Source organism: Chiloscyllium plagiosum, chromosome 33, assembly GCF_004010195.1.
Source record: "Chiloscyllium plagiosum isolate BGI_BamShark_2017 chromosome 33, ASM401019v2, whole genome shotgun sequence".
NCBI classification, from domain to species: Eukaryota; Metazoa; Chordata; class Chondrichthyes; order Orectolobiformes; family Hemiscylliidae; genus Chiloscyllium; species Chiloscyllium plagiosum.
The window spans coordinates 23,679,848-23,694,232 of NC_057742.1; the positions used below are offsets into that span (position 1 = coordinate 23,679,848).

Below are 14,385 nucleotides of genomic sequence, written 5' to 3' on the forward strand. Positions count from 1 at the left end.
GTATATTTTCATCGCGGAGTTAGATTTTTGATGATCAATCATTTATGCAAATACATGGATTAGAAGCAAGGAGAATGATCAAGGTTGATCAGGCCTCAACTCCACTTTCATGCTTACCTTTGATAACCTTTGACTCCATTATTCATCAAGAATCTTTCTATCTGTGCCATTAAAAAAAATCAGTTAATCTGCAAGTACCAGGGGCAATTAACAATCTGAGAGAAAAGGTGTTTCTCATGTTTGTTTTAAGTGGCGCACAGTTTAATTTTGCCTTCAGTCATGTGCACCTTAAATTGTGGTAAGGATTATAAGAAGACAGTCGGAGAGTTTAATTCGGGCCATAATCATGTTAGCCACATTCTGGGCTTTTGTGGGGAAGTGATAGTGGATTCAAATTTCATCTGTTAGAAATTTGTAAGAATATCTCTGAAAAGATTGATTTGAAAATATCCTCTATCTGCTACAATCTTAATCAATGGTGGTGTAGGCCTGATTGCCTACTCCAGATCTGATTTATTTTATTATGTGATTAATCTTCATTATTAAACTTAAACTGATTATTTCTGACATTACTGAACCACAATGAAACTTTATTTAGATAACTTTATGAAATTAATTGACTTTATTCCAGAACAGGTATTGAGAACCCTTCCAAAAGATTCTCTCTTTGCCTTTGTTTTCCCCCTTGATTGCTGATTTACCTTGCGGTATGTTCTATATATTCCTTGCCTCCAACTGGCAGTTTACACTTTTTATTAGTAGCTTTTACTCTACTTTTTTTATTCATTTCGTTTTGAATCTCTTGATTTATGTTGCTGCTGTGTATTTCCCACTTGAGCGATCCTAAGTCTTTCAAGTTTTTTGCGGGGATAAATAGACAAACAAAAACCATTGAACCTGCTGTACTAAATATTTCAGTGGTAGCCATGATGTGGAGATGCCAGTGTTGGACTGGGATGGACAAAGTCAAAAATCACTCAACACTGGGTTATAGTCCAACCGGTTTATTTGAAACGGCAAGCTTTCGGAGCCTCCACTCCTTCCTCAGGCAACTAGTGAGAGAAAATACATCCGAAGTAGAATCTATAATATAAGATTGAAGAGACACACAACTTATGCAAATGTATTGTGCAAACCAAGATGACAATTAAGTCTTCAACAGTTTGGAGGGAGGTGATTTATCAGGACTGGATGCTAGACAAGCCAATGACACCATAGATATTGGAAGACTGGAGAGGTAGAGGTGTATTGTCATTATTCATTGGAAACTGACCCTGTGTTTATGGGTGATATTGCCAAGGGATAGCATATCAATGAAGAAAAGACAGCCAAGGGGGTTGATCTTTGGGGTGGGACTCAGAGGTAATAATTCAAAATTGGCAAGATAAACCACTGCTGGATAATTGGATAGTAATGGGTAGAATCAAGTGAGAGCATCTCACTGAGCCAGTCAAGGAGAAAGGGTATCGTAAGCAGTGCAGAGTGGTTGACCATAGAGGGATCAGGAAAGGGGAGCAGGGTCAGTTACTGATAGGAATGTTTTTCTCCTTCACAAATGAAGGATCACATTATAAACAATAAATCGTTGTCCTTGAAAATCCAAGTTAAGTTTTCTGGATGTTGGGTCAGTTGTAGTGTGGCTAAATGTATAGTAAAGCTTACTCCTTAAATATCTTTTTCTACTAACAATATGCTGTTTCTTGCTTTGCTACGGTGAACCTTTTTATTCCTCACAATGGTTTAGACCCTTTGAGTGGAATACCAAATTGTCAAATCGTGGGAAGTTTTGCTGTGTGTAGATTCCCATGAGGAATGAAGTTAAGAGTAGCCAAATTAATTTCATGCAGAACTCTTGAAGGGAGTAGTGAAGGAAACTTCATCCCATTACCATGAAATGGATTTTGCCTTTCACAACATTGCCATAAAAGATTACACAGCAGCCTGGTTACATCAGGTCATTAGATGAAGTGATCCTGCTATTGTGTCTGTTGGAGGTGATGATTACATGAATTGTGCTGGATCTGCTTATGTTGATGACAGATGAGGAAGTAGTTGTAATATTCTGTGAAGCAATAATGACTACCATCATTAGTCATTACCACTAATCCTACCATCTTTTAAAACATTTTTAAAAATCCAAGAATTTTGATATAAATCACAAGTTTCTATTTTTTAATAATAAATGCATATAGATTGATTAATAAACCTCATTAATTTCTTATTTAATGTCTAATAGGTCAAAACTCAAAGTGTTTAATGCAAATATTTTTAAAACTTACCTGTTATCCCTGGATATGTTATAAAAGCTGATGCCCTCCCACTAGGTACTATTGACAAACATCTGCTTCGCAACAGGATTCAACCTAATCCACATATCGTAGCTTGAGGTAGCAAAATGTCTGCATATGGAATTCAGTAACTATATCCTGCAAATCTTATTGAGGGTGTTTTATGAATGTAATTTGTTTTTAAGCAGTTAATCTCTCATGCATTCTGTTTCAGCGTCAGGCAGGCAGCAGCTCTGAGGGCACAGAAGATTCTGACTTCTCTGCTGATCTGGATCATACAGATAGCTCTGAGAGTGATGGACAGCCACGGAGATCTACCAGATTAACCAGATCTTCTTTACGAAATAGTCAGAGTTCTCAAGGTAAAGGAAAATTTAAAACTATTATGTAATGTCTGGAGGATTTAGTTGCTGTTAACCTCTGTCTAAAAGCATCAGACTGGCAGTTTCTTCTTCTACAGTGTCAAAACAGTGGGGTAAACATCATGCACCACAGCATTTTTTCTAAGGCTCTTTCTTTTCCCACTCCTCCGTATCTCTGCCCAACCCCCCCCCTCATCGTCCCTTCTGCCATCTGGGCAATAAGGGATCGACAATAAGTGCAGATTTTGCCAACATCCAGTCAAATTTGTGAAACTGCCTCCATTAAAAGCATTATAGGGAAACTGGAGCAAAATCAGACTGTAACAGTTTCACAAGGGGAAATAGGGGTAGGTAATAAATGCTCGCCTAGCCAGTGAAGCCTAAAATTCATGAATGAACAAAGAAAGCTGTGTGTTCCCCTTACCCATAAATCCCCTATCACTGCTGCTCTCCCATTTGTGTTCCTTTTCTCCTGTCTTGTATAGGCCGAACCTAGTCTTCCTTGCAAAGCTAATGTTGTCTTCAGTATTGAAAATGGAAAGCTGATTAGTGAGCAAGATTTACGGGGACTCCTGCATAATCTGCAAGGATCTTTTCAATGGTGGTCACCCATTCCCTGTCTGTTTGTGTGCTTATACTCTTAGTTTGACTAGCTCTCTGAATGCATTATTCATGTGATATCCATTTAGTTCTCTGCCTCATGGATGCACCAAAATGACTTCAGTCACTGCTGGCGTCACATCTTGTACACGTACCTATCTAGGTCCCCAAAGTGTGTTCAGCTCACCACAGCGTGAGCTTTCCAGTTTGGCTGAGCTGCCCTGCATACCTTCATATGACATTTGCACTACTTACTGTAAGTACATTTCCCAGTGCTAGGTTGTTTTTAAAAAAAGGATATCAATGTTTCCTGACTCTCAGTCCATAACAACATTGTTGACATTGTCTAAACTCATTCTGGCATAGTCTCACTAAGCAGCCCTTTCTGACTCTTCAGTTTTACAAACCTTTTCGTATATAGGGAGGCTGTGATGAGTCTCCAGCTAGCTTCCTACTACAAAGTACTTTCAGCTCATTGACAGATAACTACTAGTGCCAGGCAGGCTTCTGTTTTGTAAGTCTGAACTTTTAATCTAAAGTTAAACTTCAAAAAACCTTACCAGTTAATTTGCCACTTCAAATCAAATTCCTCAAATCTCACTCTGCCTCAACTACTCAGACTTAGCATGAGTCTGCACCTTTTACTTTCCACAGATACTTTCCACAGATGCTGCCAGACCAGCTGTTGAGTTTCGCCAGTCTTTTTTTTTAAGATCACCACCATCTGCGATAGTTTGTTTTGACTAAAATTTCATCTTTCATTATCAATTTGTGAATTCGAGTTGAATTTTCTCTCTATCTAAATTGTTGGATAACTGATTTTACAAACCTTCTGCAGATTCTAGCCCAGTACAGCAGATACCATCATATGCATCAGATGAACCTGCTTATGCTACAAGAAGGGTAACACGTAGCCAACAACAGACAACTCCAGTCACACCTAAGAAGTACCCACTCCGACAGACCCGCTCATCTGGATCAGAAACTGAACATGCAGTTGAATTTTCAGATAAAGGTATGATTAAAGATAGATGGTCATCCAACCATAGCATGTTTATTTGTATTTAGTGTTCAAGAGTTAAAGTAAAATTCTCTGTTAAATTGTCACATACATCAGTGTCTGCTTTCAGTTTCTTGAGAAAGGATTCCTCTGTTTTTGTAACAACAGTTGCATAAAATAGCATACCATATATATCTCCCAATTTTCAGATTCTACAGAGGGTCCCCAACTTCCAAACGTCCAACTTACGAATGCTCCTATTTACAACCTTGATCTTGTGTAGGGGTGTAATTTTAAAGATCTGACAAATGAATGTTTCCTGTAGTTGCAGATGGCTTATGCCCGAAACGTCGATTCTCCTGTTCCTTGGATGCTGCCTGACCTGCTGCGCTTTTCCAGCAACACATTTTCAGCTGCAACCCAGGACTGCCTGTATTTCTAAATGTTTCTTGTTTGGTGTTCGTGCTTATGACTTATTTTTACTATAATGTTGGCACAGCTCTCTCACCGCATCAGGGACCCAGGTTCTATTCCAGCCTTGGAAGATTGATTGTGTGGAGTTTGCACATTCTTCTCGTGTCTGCATGGGTTTCCTCTGGTTGCTCCGGTTTCCTCCTACAGTCCAAACATGTGCAGGTTAAGCGAATTGCCCATGCTAAATTGCCCATAGCTTTGAGGGATGTGTAGGTTAGGTGCATTAGTCAGGGGTAAATGTAGAGTCATAGGGTAGGGGACTGGATCTAGGCGGGTTACTCTTTGGAAGGTTGCTGTGGACTTGTTGGTCCAAATAGCCTGTTTCCACACTGTAGGAATTCTATGATCCCTTTACTTTTTCTGCTATATTTGTGCGTGGTTGCTATATACTGCAAAGCATCGCAACTCTATTAATTTTACCAGACCATGCAGCTAACTAAATCTGCACAACAACCACAAAAGAATCTTGTTGCTGAAGCATTGTTGACTCACTGGACTATTTGATTTTCTAAAAACATTCAAATGAGTCAGAGAGTCATACAGCACAGAGACAGGCCCTTTGGCCCAAACTGGTCCATGCCGACCAAAATGTCCATCAGTGCTAAGTCCATTTCCCTGTATTTGGCCCATATCCTTCTAAACTTTTCCTATCCATGTATTTGTCCAAATGCCTTTTAAATGTAGTTAATGTACCTTCCTCAACCACTTTTGCTGGCAGCTCATTCCATATGCGTACCACCCTCTGTGTAAAAAGTTGTCCCTCTCACCTTAAACTGATGCCCTCTGGTCCTTGATTCCTCAACCCTCGGAAAATGACTGAGTACATGTTCATGATCTAAAACATCTTGATAAGATTCCCCCTCAGTCTCCTGTCCTCTAAAGAAAAAAAGCCCTAGCTTGTTCAACCTCTCCCTATAACTCAGGCCATTGAGTTCTGGTTGCATTCTTGTAAATTTCTTCTCTACTTGATAACATCCTTCCTATAACAAGGTGATGAATACTGAACACAATACTCCAAGTACAACTGCAACATAACTTCCCAACTTCCATGCTCAATGCCCTGACTGATGAAGGCTAATGTGCCAGAAGCTGCCTTCACTGCTGTATCTACCCGTGACTCCACTTTCAGAGGACTGTGCACTGTGAACTGAACTCTGTTCCACTACACTACTTAAGGCCCTACTATTCACCATGAAACTCCTATCTTGATTTGACTTGCAAAATGCAAGACCTCACACTATATTAAACTCCATTTGCCATTTCTGGGCCCACGCTCCCGGCTGATCAAGATGCTGCTGCAATTTCTGATAACCTTCCTCATTGTTCACGGTAGCATCTATTTTAGTGTCATCTGCAAACTTACTAATCATGCCTTGTACATTCTCATCCAAATCATTGATATAGATAACAAACAGCAGTGGGCCCAGCACCGATCCCTGAGGCACTCCACTAGTCACAGGCCACCAGTCCGACAAGCATTCTTCCACTATAACCGTCTGCTTCCAACCGTCAAGCCAATTGTGTACCAGTTTGCCAGATCTCCCTGGATTCCATGCGATTTAACATTCCAGAGCAGCCTACCTTGTGGAACCTTATCAAAGACCTTACTGAAATCCATATCGACTAGGTCTACCACCCTGCCCTTGTCCATCTTCCTGGTCATGACATCAAAGTGCTCTAACAAATTTGTGAGGCATGATCTCCCACACACAAATCCATGTTGATTATTCCTCGTTGAACCCTGTGTTTCTAAATGCATGTATATCTTATCTCTCAGAATACTCAAGTAATTTACTTCCCACAGATGTTAGGCTTACTGGTCTACTTCCCACAGTTGTTAGGCTTACTGGTCTACTTCCCACAGATGTTAGGCTTACTGGTCTACAGTTCACAAGTTTTTCTTCGCAGCCCTTCTTGAATAAAGCCACAACATTCACTACCGTCCAGTCTTCTGGGACCTCACCTGTGGCTAACAATGATCCAAAAATATCAGCCAGGGCTCTCGCAATGTCTTCTTTCATCTCTTGCACTGTTCTTGGATATATCTGGTCAGGATCAGATTTATCCACCTTCATACATTCTAATACATCCAACACCACCTCTACTGTGATATGGACTGTCCCCAAGATATGACCACTAACTTCCCCAAATTCCCAACGGTAAACACAGAGGAAAAATATTCATTGAGGACCTTGCCCATCTCCTGCGGTTCTACGCGTACATGTCCACTTTGGACTTTGAGGTGTCCAATTCTCTTTCTAGTTATTCTTTTTCCTTTAATATCCTGATAAAACCTCTTTGGATTCACCCTAATCGTCTCAGCCATGGCTGTCCCATGCCTCTTTTTCACACTCCTGATTTCCTCCTTCACCTCTGTCCCGCCTAAACCAGCTGTTCCCTGGTACATTAAGCTGTCCCTCCCTTAGCCATATTTCTGTAATGACTATAATATCCCACCTACCTATCCATCCCCTGAGTTCATCGGCCTTACCTGTCGGCCTTCTTGCATTGAACCGGATCCAATTTAATCCAACAGGCATTCCTTGCTCCCTGTTGTGTTGCAGCCTCACTTTCTCTTCACTTTATTATTTCGGAATACTATTTCTCCTTCCAACCTCGCACTTGCCCCCCTGCTGTTGAGGATCTCTACTCCCCTGCCAATTTGGTTTAAACCCTCCCTTATAGCACTAGCAAACCTGGCTACCAAGATATTGGTCCCCTTCTAGTTCAGAATATTACATTGTGATTGTTACTTCATTGCCGTACAGAATAAAGAGTTGTGAAGAGGCTAGTACTTTGTTCAAACCCGGTAAATAATCACTGGATTTGTGAGAAAAGCAAAGGGGTAAAAAGGGTTTTCCACCTGGTTTGAAATACTTAACGTGCAAGAAATTTATTAAATATATTTGGTCAAAATATTAAGTGCACTGGCACATTGCCTCTGTGTGCCAATTTTCTCTTCAATAAATTGTTTTTAGACTCAAAATTTTCTCTCAGCTCCAGATTCCTTGTGAAATTTGGCTTGCAACTTATTATCAAGCCATACTGGATGAGTAGCTTTTTTCTGTGCAGTAATTTCTATAGAAAACAAATTGAGCAATCTGCTGAATTCAATATTACCTTCTCCTCAGTGTATTTGGCAACTTAAAATTTACCCTAAGTTTCACTACTTGTAAAGGGAATTTTGCAACTTATGTGCTTTCATTGAAGCCTGTTTGCTGGGCAGTGACGTTGGGCTGTAGGCATGCTTTTGTTGCACAATGAAGTGCAATGGTAAACATTTTGTCTTGAATAATTTCATTTACTGCATAGTAAGTTTTGTTGAAAATGTTGCATTGGTGGTGTTGTGCTTTCATTTCTGAACTATTAAGCAACTTGTACAATCAGGCTTTTTAATTGCTTGTATTTTGTCTTCTTGATTTTACGTTAATCTGCCTGGGCAGATATTCAAAGTTTAAACATACTTGAAAAATCAAAACCACAGTTAATTGGTTATCTACAAAATAATTAAATCTTGTCAAACGGTTTGTCTTATGATTAAAGACATGAGTTAGATCTGCTAACTTCTGATTATTAGCAGAAGTTTGTTTAGTAAATGATTGTGGGTTTAAGATTGGGAGAGTCAGGGAGAATGAAATATGGAGATAAGGGCATAGTGATCTGTGCTTGATTGAATGTGCATGATATTTTTTTTGAAGCACTGTGTGGTTCATTCAGCATTGCCATTACTTGAAGTTTTGGATATTATGCTTTATCTGCACAATTTTATTACTCTTGATTCACCAGGCAAAGAGTGAAATACCTTATGACAGAAAACTGTCCATGATTGAGAAGTGAATTGATGATGTTGCAAAGGCTGCTAGGTCATTTGAAATGCAAATGTCATTTTAATACCAGAAAATGTTGTCTGATTTAAGACTTATGGCCTATTGAGAAAAATATTGAGGGAGAAAAGGATAAATTTAAATATTTTAAAATATTACATATTCCTGCAAAGGTTTTTTTAAAAAGCATCTGAAATGCTAGATAATTCCAGTGCTAATGAACAAGATTTGAGTTGTTTCCTATCGGTTGTAATTATTATACAAAGTCATGAAATTATTTAAATAATCAATAATGCCTCACACCATTGTGCTGAACTGTAGCTGACTCTGAGTACTTAGCAAGAGATCCTGAACTTCTCCCCTTTCTCTTGTATACAACAAAGACATATTAGACCAAAAAATGCAGCCAAGCCAGGGTTTTGTTCAGGAAAGCAACAAGACAACAAAAGACTCAATTGAAGTATTGATGAGAATGGTCAGAAATTATTGTTTTTTGATGTACAAGTGTATTCTTTATTTTGTTTTATCTTGAGATAAATTGTATCTGAAGTAAATCATAACTGTCATCACAACTTTACCTCACTGTAAAATAAAGGGACTTACCGATTTTCTTCAGCCCTCGCCCTGATCTACTATTGTCATTATCCACTTGCCACTCCTCTGATCCCTTCCTTCCATGTTCCCCTTTAGAAACAAATCTTTTTGGCTCATTGCTCTCAAAATCCTATTCTTAGTACTCCTTGTATGCAGTGCTCAGTTTTAGACCTGTTTTATCTGTACGAACTCCAGTAAGGATTCTAGTCCTCATGGTTTCCCTATCATCATTCTTCAGATGTATATATCTGAACTTACTCTTGGCCTGTGCACTACTGTAAATCTGTTTGACTTTTTCTGAAAATTTGCTTGTGCTGTCGAATGCAAAAGACAGACTCTGCTTACTGTTAAGTATTGCTAACTTCAGAATTATCTTGATCCAATCCATATTGTCTTTTTCGATTAGTCTGTTATTCCAGTTGCTAATGTATTAGCATTACCGTGCTAATCTGGAACTACCTCTTGAATATTTGATGAATCCAGTATTGATTTGATTATGCTCAGGATCTGATTATAAGCAGATTTTTTTTGGAGAGGTTTATAGAGTTGTAGATTCATACAGAATGGAAAGAGACCCTTTGGTCAAACCAGTCTATGCCAAACATAATCCCAAACTAAACTAGACTCACTTGCCTGCTCCCATGTTCTGGATGAGTTCTCTCCCCAACACTGGAACACAGAAGGCCAGGCCCAGGGAGAAGCAAAATGGGGTCGGTGGGGCAGAAGGGAGCAATGGTGATCAATTGGGGGAGCAATGGTCATAGAAATTGGCTCTTGCTCAGAGAAGTTTTATGATTGATTATTTTTCTTGAGTAGTTCATGGTGGCTTGTGCTTCATATTCTCACTTTTTTCTCTAGGTTCATTCTTGTTCCTACTGTTTTTTGTTTTAATTGCAGCAGTCTCAGTTTTTCACTTCTAATTCATTTAACTTTCTTCAAATTGTATGCCATCTATGCTCTTAGTCTTCAGTCTTCTCAGGGCCAAGTGGCTTAATTTGTATTTGATTTTTTAAAAATTAATAAAAACAACCTACATTTTCTATCTGTTCAAAAACCTTTTCTGCTGTGTCACATAAGTTTTATCAATACCTGCAAACAGTAGCATGATTTTGTTTTACCTCTTAAACATTTTTTACGTTGACCTGATTCTTGATTGTGCTACACTGAAGTCTTCTCCAAAATGTCAATAGTAATTCTTGAACTTCAATGCATATATGCTAGCTATTTTGCAATTAAACTCTCTTCATTAAAACTTTTGTTCGTGTTTTATCTTTACTGTTCTATTTCGTGATACTCTGAATTTTAATTTTGTTACTTTTGAACTGTAACATTGCTCCATCATTCGTGGCTATGACTTCAATTGCAATGGCTTTCTGCTTTGAATTTTCTGTCTGTGTACTTTGCTTTCATCCTTTAAAATGCTCATTAAAATGTATCTCTCAGTCCCTGCTTTTACTCATCTGACTTAATACCTCCTTATGTAACTTGTTGTCATATTTTATTTTGTGATGTTCCTGTGAAGTGGCGTGGCGTGTCTCATTGTGTTAAGGGTGCATTTAAATTCAAGTTCTTACACTATATTTTTCTCCTTCCATCACTTCTGTCACGAAATCCATGCTTTCTCAGTTTCGTGCTGTAACTTTTTCCAAACCATAGAAACTGCTTATTTCTACTAACATTTCCTGTATGACTTTTAAATCCTAAGTATAAAATACACGGAATGATGGAACCGTGGCATTTGAACTTTTCTGTTTCCAAAAATTTAATTTGTACGTTCGTCTGTGCAATTTTAAATAAAACATTTTAAATAAAATATATACAGCATGAATGCTTCAAAAATATAATTCTTTTTGGATCCAGTATGCAAACAGGACGTTGTAGTTGGCATATATGTTGAGGAATTAAAGTTGTTGTTGTTAACTTGTACTTTATTTTTCTCTGTCTATTTTCAGATACTAAGACAGCCATTGACCATGATGAGTCTCCCCCGCGTACCCCTACAGGCAATGCTCCATCCTCAGAATCTGACATTGATATTTCCAGTCCAAATGCATCACATGATGAGAGTGTAGCGAAAGATGCTTCAATGAAAGACTCTGGAAGTGACCTCTCACACAGGCCAAAACGTCGCCGTTTTCATGAGAGTTATAATTTCAACATGAAATGCCCTACTCCGGGCTGCAATTCTTTAGGTATAAATTGTTTCTATGTCTGCTGAACATTTGCAGAATATTGACAATTCTTTAGACTGTCTACTTGCTAGAAAACTGTAGCAAATAACTGCATTACAGATATTCAACCAAAGGGCATGTTCCAAGTTTGCTACGTTAATGTTCACCTGCTTACACATCAAATGTGATTTTTTGCCATTTCTTTAGTTTCTTTGAGCAATGTGCATTGGTGTAGATGGGAGGCATATTACTTTTTTATGTACTTTTGTTGCTGTTTCTCTTTATGTTGATGCGTAAACATGCTCCTTGGGAAAGAGATGAGATCACAGCCTTATCCCAATGTCTTCTTTGCCATCTTTTCTTGGCTGCTTGACTAGTGCACAAGAGATTTATAATCTGATTTCACCGCCACTCTTCCAGATGGTGTTAGTAAGATCTACACTCTTTCTCCGTGTGTGAACAGTCTGAACAAGCTTTTGTTTGATGTAGAATAAAACTTGCGTGTAAACTTCCTTTGCGAATGCTAGTGTTAGTGCAGGAGCATAGTTTTTCTTTTCCATTTTTAATCCAACCATTTTTACAGTTGTAGTGTAAAGAAGGCAATTTAGGATTCACATAGTTGGTTTTCTGTTGTGCAACAAAATAAACTGGTTGAAAAAAACTCTATCATCTCATAGAAGACCTTACAAATGCGAAGACAGAGAAAATCATAGGTAGTAGGAGAATATATATAATTCCCTGTCTTCTGCTTTTTCAATTATTTATTGAAGTCGGAATCATGTTTTGTTGTAATGGTGAGTGTTTCTGCCCAACAGGATAAACCTAGGGCCAAAATCTAAGGAAGGGGTTGTTAGTGAATACAGCTTTTCATTGGTGTGCTTCTCTCCTTACACCTCTTCACTAATTTTCCTCCCTTATGAGGGCATTAACTACTTTATAGGTAGAATACCCCTGGATCCCTTCTGATAGTTTCACTAAGTACCTTTTTGGTAATGTGTGTGTGCTTAACTGAATTCTGCCTTATTTAGTATCTGCATAGGCACTCTTCTAATATGGAAGACTAAATAGGAACTTCATCTAGCTTACTGAATGTTCTTGCATCAATGCTTGCATAACTAGAGTCATCTGTTTTAGATAGTGCTCACTTCTTGTGATGTGGTTTCTAACCTATTGCCTTTCAACTCTTGTGGAAATGCTACTGTTGGGGAAAAAAAACTAAAAGTTAAAAACTCTAATAATTGCAAGATATACTGTATTGTCTATAAAAAAAGAACTCTCATTTGATGTAATTTAGAATGGAGGATGATTGTTCATGATTTGGTAATATTTAAAGCTGCGTTGCTACAGTTTAAGGTTAACATAATATTTTTGATCCTAAATGTTCTTTCTGTAATCCCTTTTGATTTGGGCCCACAACTGTGTGTTTTTTTGGTAATGCACAGCTCCCCAGGCATAATCAATATTTATAATCAGTATGTTCAGGGATGTTATGATGCACCTCTTCTTTTTTAAAAAAACGGACTTGAATGTGGGCATCCTGGCTCAGGATCACTAGCATTGAACCAGATGTCCCCTTTGCTTTCTAGCTTTATAAATGTGTTCTGATCAACCTGTTCAGAGATGCATTCTAGCTTTATAAGTTAGTTGTGTGAGTATGGTTCGATTGCATACTCAATATGAATCATAATCAATTTTGTTGGACCTCTTAAGTATCTCTTGACTGTAGTTAATTTCATGAATGGTCATGCAGTATTTGTACAGTATGTCCTAAATGGATCAATAGAAACAAGGCAGCTTCTCAACTATTGCTAAAATTGTAATGCTGATACCATGTTTTATTTGAAGATGAATCAAGAACTGACTATGAGTAAAACAATGTTGAAATGTATTTTGACATGTAGTCTTGATAATCATGTGATTATATCATTACTCATGTTGTTAAATCTAGGTCATTTGACTGGAAAGCATGAAAGGCACTTCTCCATATCTGGTTGTCCATTATATCATAATCTGTCTGCAGACGAATGTAAGGTATTGTGGATTTTACATTATATTTTGAAATATTTAACATTAATTCTGTTTGAACATTCTCTTAGCCTCCAATTCTTGATAAAAGGAGGGGCAGATTTTGGGGTTTTCATTACTATAACCACCTTGTTTTATATAATTGATATTAATTTTTTTGACGCTCCGCTGTTCATTTTGAGATCCCTTATAATTATAATTGACTCGATTTGGTGATGGACACAATTGCAAATGATGGGTTTTAAACACAATTCAGTATAGTTTCAAGTCATGATGTGGAGTAAGATTGAGAGAGTTGCATTTCCTCCAAAATTGGTTAATTACTATACATATGCTGAAACCAGGATCCAGTTGGCTAAGTTGGTAAAATGGCTAGTGTTGGACAACAAAAATGCCAACAACACAATTTGATTTCTGTTCCAGCTGAAGTACCTGTCATCTGCATTCTCACTCTGTCACTGAGCATGGAAGGCAATGGAAAACTACTATTGGCAAAAAAGTTATTGAGAGAATGGCTCAGGGTGATGTAAGCAGATAATGACCTGTTTTCAGGCAGAGCATGTGTGAAAACAATGATCATGTACTGAAAACGAATGAGGTTACATTTCAAGCAATGGTACTCATTTCAATCATACATTTATTCAATCATACATTTACAATAGTGTTTGAAATCTTGAAGAACCTATAGTTATTTTGATGCCCATCCACTGGGCACTTCATGATTTGAGGCTTCATGCCTGCAGTCGTGCCAAACAATCAGTGTTATAATCTGTAATCAATGCTTTTAAGAAAAAAGTGGTTTGAATCTTTGGCAGTTGATGTGTTGTTATAATCATTTGTTGTGTTTGCTTGACACTGCATTTATCACACTGCATTTGTATCAATAGTAGAAACTGAATGGAAACCCCACCAACGCTTCTTGAATCCCATCTAACCAGAGCTGGGTAAACCATTATCAGCACAGTCCAAAATCTGAATTTTTAAGTGAGAAGTTTGCTGTAGGAGTGCTTTTGGAGAAACATAGTAAGGGATTGTGTTTTTCAATGG

At 38.0% G+C, this 14,385-nt stretch overlaps 1 protein-coding gene across 5 annotated transcripts in view; it reads left to right on the top strand.

The window, feature by feature from the left end:
• kat7b (K(lysine) acetyltransferase 7b) overlaps positions 1–14,385 on the top strand; it is an 82,904-nt gene that overhangs the window by 24,735 nt on the left and 43,784 nt on the right. For all 5 annotated transcript variants that reach the window (XM_043675147.1, XM_043675148.1, XM_043675151.1 and 2 more), the window contains 4 exons: positions 2,503–2,650; positions 4,089–4,265; positions 11,095–11,334; positions 13,262–13,344. In XM_043675147.1, coding sequence (XP_043531082.1) covers positions 2,503–2,650; positions 4,089–4,265; positions 11,095–11,334; positions 13,262–13,344 — 648 coding nt within the window. The remainder of the gene's footprint in view (positions 1–2,502; positions 2,651–4,088; positions 4,266–11,094; positions 11,335–13,261; positions 13,345–14,385) is intronic.